This window comes from Convolutriloba macropyga, unplaced genomic scaffold, assembly GCF_964194025.1.
Source record: "Convolutriloba macropyga unplaced genomic scaffold, txConMacr16.3 SCAFFOLD_3123, whole genome shotgun sequence".
NCBI lineage: Eukaryota > Metazoa > Xenacoelomorpha > Acoela > Convolutidae > Convolutriloba > Convolutriloba macropyga.
The window spans coordinates 17,939-29,745 of record NW_027453692.1 but is presented as its reverse complement, the minus strand read 5'-3'; the positions used below and the strand labels follow the sequence as shown (position 1 = coordinate 29,745).

The window sequence follows — 11,807 nt, the reverse complement described above, 5'->3', positions numbered from 1 at the left end:
GAGCCCACGTCCAACGGGAAAGGGATGCACCTGTCTGACCCGTTGTCGAGGCCGCCTGCGCTATACCGGCAGGCATTTCTTGGCCCTTGCAGTCCCCCCTGCTCCGCCTAACACGGACTCCAGCTATACACTGCGGAGTGTGAAAGATTGTCAGCACAGCCATAAGAGAGAGCAACGAATCCAAGGGAATGAGGGATGGAGGTGGAGAGGGACAGAGACTCTCGTGGGAACGGTGAAAAAGCCCATTGCAGGTGGTGAGGGTGAAGGCGCATAACTTGGGGGAGGTTTAGACATGCGAAACCTGGATATGGACCAGTGGACAGACTGCGAGGACAAGTGGAGGATACATTGACAAGGGCAGAGGGCTGTGTGTGGAGGACGGAGTGGAATGTGCAAGCAGGAGGACAACAGAGACACACAAAGGAGTCGGAGACAGAAGGGCCGGGATTCGCGGGACACTACAATGAGCACCCATGCGAGACACACCCTCATCGCCGCCCCTTCACACAGATGTCAACAGTGTCCTCCTGGCCGGCCTCCCCAAACTTGTCCCAGATCATGCCACGGCGGCTGGCATCGCAGTGGGGCCGCGGGCCGGCATCTGTGATGCGGATGGGGCCATTAATGACAAGCTTGTCGTGTTCAGGATCTGCCACGGAGGTCCCAATTCCAACGGTCCCCGCTGAGATAAGGAGCTTCCCCGGCTGACGAGGACAGTATGTTGCCTGTCAGTTTTAGATCCCCTGAGGTGAGGGAGCCCTTCACCACCTACAAGAGAGGCCACCAGCAACTGTTAGTTCAGTTGGGCTGCGCCATGGCGCGTGACCTCCCCGGTGCATATGTTTGAGATTCAACCCCATCCCCCCCCCCCCCCTTCCAACACGCACACAGGAGGAAGGGAGGGCGGCCCAAACGGGAAGCGGTGGTAGTGTCACCAAGGTGAAACAGATCGGGCTCCTCTGCCCACAATTCAAAGCTCACCAGATCATCGAGCAGCTCGCCTGGCTGTGCTTTGTCACCGGGCAGGATAGCTGCAGAGCCACTAGGCTGGAAAAGCCCTCTCTCCACAGGCCGGGCCCCTGGCCTGAGGTCAGCGCCATGGCCCATTGTCTGTGCCCGGGCAAAGCCGAGGTCCGCTCCCTGTGAGCCTCCCGCAGGCACCCTGTTGGTTTGCCAAGGGTCCCCAGAGGCACCTGAATGAGCCTGGGGCTGCTTGGCGAAACCACGGTCCGGGTCCCCGCCTCCCATCGCCTGGGGAGCTTGCGTGGGGCGGCTCTTCCCCGAGGCCAAGAAGCTGTATCCAAACCAGGCGACATTCAGGAGGACCAACAGGCCATAGCACAGCACCTTTGGAGACAGGCTGCTTCGGGGGGCCTGCCGCCGTGCCTTTGGGGACTTAGGGTTGGATACTGGCAGCATTCATTCTTGCCACTGTATGCCGCTGACAACGTGGCTGGAACTGGAACTGCTTGACAAACTAAGTTCAGGGCAAGCCACCAAAGGTTTGGTATCCCATGCTGCAACCTATCGCTTAATTATGGATTGATGCAAGTCGTGTGATCCTTCAATTCGGATCGCGGGGGACTATGGGCACTGTGTAACCATCTGTTGCTCTTGGCTGATCGCTAGAGACCGCGCGCTTCCGAGTTCCGGAGAGCGAATTTGGCCGCGCCCCGAGACCCCGACAGATTTACTGTATTGATATATTTGACCGGGGGTAGGGACACGTCAGATCACGTACCTACCTAGGCTATATCGATCTTTATTAGGCTGGTGTGAGAAAGTTAGTTGTTTTAGGTCGCAATTCTCGTCAGAATCCCGGGGGGGGGGGGGGGGGGAAGGGGGGTAACATTTCTCATACGGGGCATATTATCAACGAGTTTTCTCATACCATCGTTAGTACTTTACACAGTGCATATGAGGTCCACCAGGAGCTAGCCGAGAGGCAGCAACTGCAGCGCAGACAACATCTACAGCGCCGCAAGCAGCACAAGCACCGCAAGCAGCCGCATAAGCATAGCTAGCAGCTGAGAATGGATCGAGCAGTTGATGAAGAAATCGACAGGGTTCGACGAAAGTCCGGACAGCTGGCGGGTAGAAGGCGGCACTGCACGCCGGGCATGCAGCTGCATACAACGGCCGGCCGGCGGCATATTTCGGATCTCGCACTTCGCAGGCCGGCGCGTGCGTAAACGTCATGATACCTCGTATGGAGAAATCGTACAGCAGCGGCCTGCAAATTCAGCTTGAGTGCAGTCTACAGTGTATCTATACGGTCGTCGACCATGCTGCAGGCGTGCCGCCTGCGGTCGGCCCCGCCGAGTTCCGCGGCCGGCCGCCCAACCCTGCTTGGTACCTTATACCTATAGTTGTTAGTTGTGAGAATGGGGGTTGGCATAGGAGTGCATGGTTTTTAGTATAGGGGATATCGCCATATTTTACTACTAGCTAGTAGGGCATTGTGCCTCATGAGTCATGACACGGTGCTGCTTCCGCCTCACGGACGGCTGGTTCCGGGTGCAGGCAGTTCAGTCTACGGCATGCAGCGCACAGTGCACCGCTTCCAGGTCCCAGTACTTAACACATTATATGAAGGTGTGATGTAATTGTTGGGGGGGCGCCCAAACTCCGAAGGGGGGGGCGACCTAAACAACTAACTTTCTCACACGCACCAGCCTATTACGTGTTATTATTATTATTGATCGACGAGGTGATTTAAGAGGCCGTTTACGGTAGGGCAGTACTTTTGACCCCCATATCCGGCAATTTCACGTACAGATGTTGCCAGTACCCTACCGGCTCCCGGCCAGTACGAGTACCGGACATCCCCGGCCAGAGGCTAGTCACGTACCTAATCGCTGCCCGCCACGGAAGCCGCGGCGCCAGAAACCCACGCATCCTAAGCATCCTTGGGAAACCAGCGGCACAGTGAGAATCAGCGCCTTCGAATTGCTCTGTCTGAACGGCTGCACGACAAACTATGAGGTATTCCCTCGCCTACCTTGCGCACACCCCACCAAAATTCGATCATCGCGAGCGGCCTGTGGACATAGTACTGCACGCAGTACAGTGACGCTGACGGTGTCTGACACTGCACTTGCCCTGCCCTGCCCAGGCTGTGACCCACGTTCGCTAATGGCCCCTGACAGTCACATACCAGACACGTTTTGGTGTCTGGCATGCGGCCAGCTCGAGCGCACAGGCGACACACCGCGAGTACGCCTAGTTTGCAAGGAGGATGGCCTGTTTGGTCGCCATCTCGTCGGCTCCGCTGTGCTGTGTCACCCCAGATTGCCCCCCCGGGATTTCAGCCTAGTTCCGTCGCAGATCACAGATGGAAAGGGGAGATGCACAGCAAGGAACGGCCTCCCATATGTAGGATACGTATGTAATGCAGGCTTCCAACGCAAAGACTCCTCCACACACCATCACCACAGTGGTGGTAAGGCAGCTAGAGAAGCTGCCAGATTGGCTGCTCCCCAGACTAGGCAGCAAGCCCAGGCGCAGGAGTCTCAGCGAGTTCAGGCCTTGAGACAATCGTGGGAGAAAGAGAGGTCTGAACTGCTCCAGTCTCAGCAACATATGCATGAGAGGCTTATTGCTGCTGAGGAAGAGCTGCAGGTAATATGTGGCACTGTTCATCACAGGCACAACAACCTTCGCAGTGCCACATGTTTGAATGCATCACAGACGCATTGTTGCAATTGAATGTTGTTTGTGCCCACACATGGAACGGAGATTTGCTTGTTCACTTGTTGTCTGAGCGTATGTATGTTTGGTTGTTTGTGCATGCCGCATGGTCCCATAGACAGCAGACCACACAGCTAGGGTGCAGCATCAACGACTACTTGATAGCTGTGCAGAAGCACACGCAAAGTGGATGGCTGCGCACAACATAGCCTTGCGACAAAAGGAGATTTTACAGCAATCGGAGAACAAGATTGCTGTTTTGGATCTCCGCCTTGCAGAAGCTGAGGCTCAAAAGGCACGAGCAGAGAGGCTGAAAGACAACCAAGCTGGCCTCCTGCGGGCCCAGCAGTCGAAATATGCACAGCAAAGGACTCTTGACAACAAGGTATGTCTCTCCGTCTGTTTGCGTGTCCGTTTGCCGCATGCCAACCTGCCCATCCATATGCCTTCTTTCTGTTTGTCTGTGTTTGTGTTTCTTTGTTTGTCTATCAATCCATCTGTCCGCTGTGTCCCTAGCTATGTGTTTGGCTCTGTGTGTGTGTGTGTGTGTGTGTCTAAATGTATACATATCACCCCTGCGTGTGTATGCTTACATACCATGAACTATATTTTTGCACGTGCATGTGCAGTCCTCAATCTTGCTGTGCGATCCGCATGTTGTTGTAGGTTATCTCAGGGGTCGATACTGGTGCAAAAGTGTACGCAGCATTGGGTCTGCGATACAATCGAGATGGCTCCCAAATTTCTGGCGTTGATACTTCCTTTCACAAGGAGCTTTGTGACATGGGGGAGCGTCGGTTGCGTGATCTGCTGCAGAAGCTGGAACAGCCTGTAGTCACCGTGGTCAGTCCATTCCACCGTGATGTGGCTCCCTTGCTCCGCCTGCTCGCAGACAAAATAGATGCTGGTGGTAGGCAGTCATCCAAGCGGCGGATTGTTACTGCTGCTCTGGCGGACCTGCCCTTGGTCAAGGACGTCGTGGCTGAGTTGAATGCTACTGATGACCGCGAGGAGGAGAGACGGCTGCTCAGTATACTAACCCAGTCATTCAGCAAGGCAGAACTCAACAATGATTTGGGCTTGGCCAAGGCTGTCAGTAAAAACAAGTGGGTACCTGTGCCATGCCTGATCTCCCACTACTCATTGTTGGTAGTGCATTGATATCCCAAGTGCCTTTTCCTTGAACGACCGCCAAATGCATATTGCATGATGTGGCGTATATCTTGTGCAGGTTTCGCCAGGCGCGAGCCCATGCTAGGGCGTATGGTGCGGGCACCACCAAGCCAGCTCTGTTGTCGAAGATTACACGCCAGCGTGTTCATGCCACACAATTTGAACATGCATTGAAGTGGATTTGCAATCCAAGCAACATGCAGGTGCAGAATGCCCCCCCTATTTTCTGAGGCACCTGTAGCCATAGCTACCAGTATGTGTTGTCTCATTGATACATCACTGTGTGGTACGTAGGATGTGGCTTTCGGACAGAAGGATATTTCACTGTCAGATGGTACACGCCTTAGTGTCCCCAGCACATTGCGAAAAGTCTTGAGATCTGAGCTATGGCGAGAGTATTTACAAGCTAACACAGATCCAGAAACAGGCAAGCCCTTAGCCCTGGTTTCATTGTGCAGAGGCCTCATGTTCATTTCTTCAAGTTGTAGCTTGCCTGACCTCTGACAAAACTTTTCATTATTTTGGCAGGGAAACCAATGCCCGGTACTCTCAAGCGCAGCAAGTTCATGAAAATGGCAAAGGTCGCGACCGGTGGTCAGCAGAAGGTGCTTACAGGCCTTGACAACATCTCACAACGGTTTGGCCACGAGAACTTCCAGCACCTACGGCGTCTTGTGGAGCGTGTGTATGACGCTGCGCCGCATTTACTAGCAGACCACAAGGAGAATCTCCTTGGTAGAATCGATGAGTACGAGTATTTCCTGAAGCGGCGGATGACAACACATTTACAGCCTACGTCTCGTGTGTCAGCCCATTGCATCACTCGTATGCTTGGGGGCCTCACTAGCACTGCTGCGTCGGCCTGCCCAAAGTGCAGGCCAGACAAGAAGTGCAAGCCGTGCCAGGAACGTCTGGTATACTGCAATGACTGCCCCGAATCGTGCCAGGACCATCGTGAACATTGCCCCCAATGTGACGAGCTCTTCGGCATTTACGCAGAGCTTCATGCCATGATTCAACTGGCCCGAGGTCTGCCAGCAGATCAGATTACCCCCACAGCTGTGGACGGAGATGGCGACCTGGATTTATTTCCTATTTCTCCCACCACATCTGATGAACAACAGGAAGTCACTCCTCAGAGCTTGATGAACGAGCTTTTGAACGATTTCTGTGTGTTGGGGAAGCGGTATCGCGCCCGCACCGAGAAGTATATTGCTCATCTTGTCCGCGCCCATGTTGAGCAGGTAAGCCGGCTATTTGACCGCCGTATATACGCACACAGTGAGGAACCATGCCATTGCAGTCGAAAACACATACAAATATAGCTTGCCACCGGGGCTGGTTGGGTACCCTAGGCTTGTCTACTGTGCATGCTGTAACATGCGATGTTGAGTCGCGTGTGTCATTTTCTGTAGGAGCTCAAAACCCTCCGGCGGGAGCAGCTTCGCACTGACGACTACATCCTTGTCATCGATTGGAAGATGAAGTGGTTGGCTATGGTCTGGAGAGAGACTCAGCAAGAATGGTTTGGAAAGGCAGGGATCCCATGGCATGGTGGCATGGCCCTGATGAAGTATGTCCCAGAAGAAGGCGAGGAGGAGGACAGCCTTGATGATTACACAATCCTGTACTTCGATTTCATCACAGACCACAAGAAAGAAGATGGCTTCTCTGTGGTCTCTATGCTAGAAGGCATGATCCATTTGATGAAGGGGCTTCACCCTGAGCGCACCAAGGTTGGGATTGAGTCAGATGGTGCAGGATGCTACTCCGGGAAGTTTGCTCGTCTGGCCATACCGATGCTGTCTGAGATCACTGGAGTCCAGGTGCTTTACCATTCCACAGGGGAGGCACAGTGCAACAAATCTATGCTTGACAACCACTTCGGCATAGCTGGACCCGCTGTGACGGCAGTCGTTGCAAGTGGAAGACAGGATGCCACTACAGCTCGAGATGTTGTGGTAGCCCACCAGAGGAGTACGGCGATTGCGAACACTGTGGTTCGGGAGGTGGAGATAGACCGCAGCAATGAAGGCATCCTTCAGCCCAACGCTTTGAAGAAGCCAGATATCTCCGTCCGAAGCATCGCCCTAACAACGATGGAGTATGGTCCGGACCGGAAGCTCTCTGGAGTGAGGTTCTTCAAGCATGCTGGCTTTGGGAGTGGGCAGCTTGTCACCAGAACAGCATTGAATGCAATGTGGCAGAAACCACAGGGCTCGACTGGTGTGGTGTTGATCGACTGGCCCCTCAATCATGAAGGCAATCCACCAGCCCCCGGTTGTGGTATCCGCTTGACGCTGCCGGCCAGTGGACGTGAACCCGGCGGTACGTATGTTCTTTCGTTGCCCATCTATGTGCCGTAGCCAATTGCCTTGCCCGCCTGCGAGACCCATGAGGGTCGAAACTGAGCCAATGCGTGGACAAATGGCTGATATCCGGATGTTGTGAATGATCATAGTAATGGCACAGTAGGTATTGTTGTCATGCCTTACATTCGAAGTATCACCGTACTAAGTGTGTCAATGCGTTGGTTCGACATCTTTGCTTGCATGTACTCGTGATGCGACCGTACAGCTGTCAATCCTGGTGGTCCTCCACAAGCCCAAGCACCCCCAGGAGGAGTTGAGGGGGCTAGTCTTGCTACAGAGGCCACCGCCTTCGACAATTCTGAAGTTGCCGGTGCTGGTGGTGGAGATGCTTCTTCCTGCGAAGAACAGCTTGGACTAGGCCGCGTGTTGGAGGGGGGCGGGTCCAGTACGACGCATCGCCGTACTGGGCATGGAGTGCCTGGCGAGCGCGGAAAGAAGATCAAGGCTGCTAAAGCATTGCAGAAGAAGGAAGAGGCAAATCGAAACAAGCGGATGAGAATTGAGATCGAGGAGTCCAAGCTTGCTGACCGGCAGAAACGAAGCAAGGGATTCTGGTGTGACCCGCCTTGCCGACACTTCACATTCACTAAGCGAATGATGGAGAGACACAAGGCCGACAAATCACGTTGTCCTGACATCTCTACGCAGGTACAGTATGCGCGGCATTTTTCTCCTTGTTGGCTGTGATGTTATTGTCATTATTCTATATACAGATTTACAGTAGAATTTGTAGAATAAAGCATTGCTAACTCCAATCGTGTTGTTCCAATCTGCTCAATTGCTGTATCTGAAGGTGTGGGGCTGGAAGCGTGCCAACAAGGTTGTGCGGCCGAGATACACTGGCATGGACCTCATAAAAAAGGTTGCTGCCAATCCTGTTAACGGTGTCAAGGCATTTGTCAAGCAAAGGATAGGCGAGGAGCATGCCGAAGCTCTGGATGATGCCGTTACGTCAGCTGCCCCTAGCCCCACCCAGTATGCTTCCAGTGAAAGTGATTCTGACAGTGCAACAGACGCTGGAGACTCTGCCGTGGCCGGCAGAGGTTGCCATTCGGCAGATGGCCATTACCACTTCGTGACACGTGCAGCTAGCCAGATGCGTGTCCCGCTTATCCCTTCAGGCCTCGCTATGAAATCTGGCGGGACCTCTAAGCCGGCGAAGACGAAGCACAAGAAGAAAGTGAAGCACACCCATGCACAGCTTTCGTTTTTGAAGTGGTGTTACCAACAAGGAGTCTTGAACAAGAACAACAAGATAGGACCAGCTCAAGCGCAAACTCTGATGCCACTGCTTGGCACTCTTCAAGGTGCGGAGAGATTTCCTACCGATCCATTCTGGGTTGCCAGTAGCATCAACGATCCAAGGACAGGGTTGCCGAGGCCAAAGTTTAGGCTTTGTGAATTGCTTGATCACTGGGATTTCCGACCATGGTTTTCCCAACAGAAGCAGGCATTTGATAAGAGAGTATCTGAACAGCTGCAACTGGCGATGAAGGAACAAATGAGCCCTTTGGACTTGGGTGGGAGCGATGATGAGGGGATGTTAGATGATTAGATCATTCGGACGAGTTGCTTCCAAATGGCAATCATTGTTGTAAGTCGTTCATGATATTTAGTATTGCTGTTGGGGAGCCCCTTCCCCACTGTAGCATCCCTTGGACCCTGGTACCTTCCCCCCTTGCACCCGCGAATTCCCTCTTTTACTTACGAGCATGTATACACATCTACAACGTACTCTCCCCCCTGTTTGAGCATAGACCCTTTTGAATTTAGTCCCCCAGATTTTTCAGCGTTTCAAACATATTGACAGGACAACGTACCCTACAATGTACTTTCAGTCCGCGTACTCTACTCCAATCTACCTCTCAGTGTACTCGTAGGTAGTAGGTAGGTAGGGTAGGGTACCTACCTGCATGCAGTAATAAGCCCGCATGCATATCAAAGCCTGCACATAAGGATACTACCTCGTACCCTACCTACTACATAAACAATAAGCCAACTAGTACTCTAGTATTATCACTCCTGGTATTATAGACGGATCACGGATTTCGCAAGCCGCAACCGTTTGTTAGACAGGCTCTAGAGGCTGCAGAGCCCGCTGGTACGTCTGTGACACACTTACAGTACTTTGACCAGTTTCACAACCCCCCCCCCCCCCCCCCACGTTCGCACCACCCCCCCACGTTCGCACCACCCCCCCACGTTTGCAGCACCCCCCCACGTTTACAGGACCCTCCCACGTCCGTGCATGACCCCCACGTCCTCAGTACGAGTACCTACGAGTAGGGTACCTACTACTGTACCTACTAATGTCCTCTGTAGAGCTAGCTTACCAGCGTCCAGCATGTACCCTATGTGTACAGTACCCTACCGGCTGACGGACAACCCCTTCCATGCATACATTATTTCGCTTTGTTCGGACCGTTGTATCATTTCTACATTCTCTACGCTTTCCGTTGGTTCCCGTGGGAAATTGGACTGTGCCGGGCGCGGGGTCCAGTATCCCGGGGAATATTATTGGTTTCTGCCAGTTTCTGCGTGTGCTTTTCTGGAGCGGCGCCTGCGGCGGGCCAGTGGGGGCTCTGCCCCCACACCCCCGTTGGGGCTCACCGCCCCAAACCCCATAGTGTACGTTTGTACCCCCGAACGTACTACTGTCCTCCGAAAATCGTTGCCGCTAAAAGTACTGCCCTATCGTAAACGGCCTCTTAACATACGAAAGGAGCAGCTATAATAAAAAAAAGGAAAATGTTAGTTGGTTGCAACCAGTGGTTCCATAATTATTTGCACCCAGCGTCAAATTTTGTGATTCGCACTATATGTCTCCGATTTATGACGAATGGAATGCTACTGCACGGCATCATGCCATGATGGTGCGTGACGCTATGCACGCTAAAGCACTCGCCTCGCAACCGGGGCGGAGGTCACTCACAACTGCCGAAGTATCACTTCCGCCCTCTTTCGCCCTTCTTTCCCGGTTTCGCTATCACTTCCGCCCTTCTTAGACGCAATGAATGCGAGTACCTACTCGTAGAAAATTGAGTACTCGGTACGAATGGTACGTTTTTTGATCGGCATGCATTGGAAATCATGTTTTTAAGGATTAACGAGGATTGTTAAGTAGGGCACGGTACGTTTTTTCTTTACACATAGAGTCAAACACGCACACTCCTACACTACCCCTTAACACTAGAAAATTTCTCATCCTACGAGAAAGTACTGTGTTAAGTACTCATTTGGTATGATTACATATACAAGACTTCGGTAAAATTCAAACTTTGACCGCGGTTTCCGCTGTTTCTGCCGCTAGACCTGCCGCTAAGCCCGCGTTGAGCCCCCCTTCCAGAGGGAAGGGGGGCTCCCATTATCCTCCAGCAGCTCAACAATTTTCAATCAATTCCGTTGAGAACTCATGATGATTCTGCTTAATCTCGTTTGAAAAAGCGCTTTTCTACCACTTTCCGTTCTCTCGAAGCCCACTTGTTCTCGTATGCTTTCTGTCACCAATCAACTCCTTTGAAAGCATCAGAATACATAAAGAAAGCTATATCGAAACAACGTGTAATAGTATTCCCAATTTGCTCATTCCGTAGCGTCGCTGAATTCCCTGATCCGAATTGTGACTGTGTCCTGTAGTGTTTGATACTGTATGTGATACAACAAAATACCGAGAACAAGTAATATCCTCCCCATTGCAAGTGTGTCGCTTACAGCCGTATCACTGTCTCCACCATGCAAATCATGTTCTCTGTTCTGGTAATCATTGTTATCGTCTTAAATCAAGACTTGGCTGTTCCGTACCCATGTCGCACAGAAGGCATCCCGTGTCAGCGTGACCCTGCATCGCCGTTTCCGTCGATTGCTACTTTGTCCCCTGTCCGTGCTGTGGCAGGTCACACAGGTCAAGCAAGCCGATCGTCTCAGGTAAGCCCCTCCCTTTCTATCCTGCCTGTCATGTGTGCTTATCGTCATCACCCCGACTATACGTCGAACCAATGCTGCCTAAAAGCAAGCACATTGGAGCATCCACCAGGCTGCCTCCACACAGGCTTGACGCCGAATTTTACTTACAATCAATCCCTTATAAGACATCAACTCACACCAAATCCTCTAGACGTGATTCATCTTCATGCCTCTCTCAGGCTGACTGTGACTCCTCTGTTTCACAGATTGATAACTTTACACAAAAACATGGGCGACCTCGTCCTTCCTCCAGCCTGTCCAGGCATGCTCCTGGAGATCCATGCCAGCTCACTCAACGACCTCAGTTCATTCACGCACTTTGTTGACACAAGGGCAATCCCCCTTGAAGACCATTGCTCTACTGAAGTGGTCTCTAAGGGCAGTCTCATCCCAGGATCCCACCTGAGATACGTCAGCACACACATCCATGGTCGGTCATCCCTCGGTGACAGCTCTGTGTTCGCCAGACCAGCCAAGAACTTGTCCAACGACCTAAATGGTCGTTCCACCCAGAGACTTGATGGTAGAGGCAGGACAGCTTCTCGTCCAAGGTCAAACAGCCCCTTCCCCAGAGGCAGAGGTGGTAGGAGCGGCAGGACTCCTTCCCCC

General features: G+C 52.7%; 1 protein-coding gene across 1 annotated transcript; it reads left to right on the top strand.

Moving 5' to 3' along the window:
• Positions 1-2,809: 2,809 nt before the first annotated feature.
• LOC142358475 (uncharacterized) lies at positions 2,810-8,854 on the top strand. The gene is made up of 10 exons (XM_075409871.1): positions 2,810-2,985; positions 3,116-3,621; positions 3,809-4,075; positions 4,357-4,796; positions 4,922-5,066; positions 5,158-5,290; positions 5,392-6,107; positions 6,279-7,191; positions 7,441-7,883; positions 8,029-8,854. Exons 2-10 carry the CDS (start codon positions 3,136-3,138, stop codon positions 8,788-8,790), a joined length of 4,305 nt encoding a protein of 1,434 aa, XP_075265986.1. The 5' UTR covers positions 2,810-2,985; positions 3,116-3,135; the 3' UTR covers positions 8,791-8,854.
• The last annotated feature ends 2,953 nt before the right edge of the window (positions 8,855-11,807 follow it).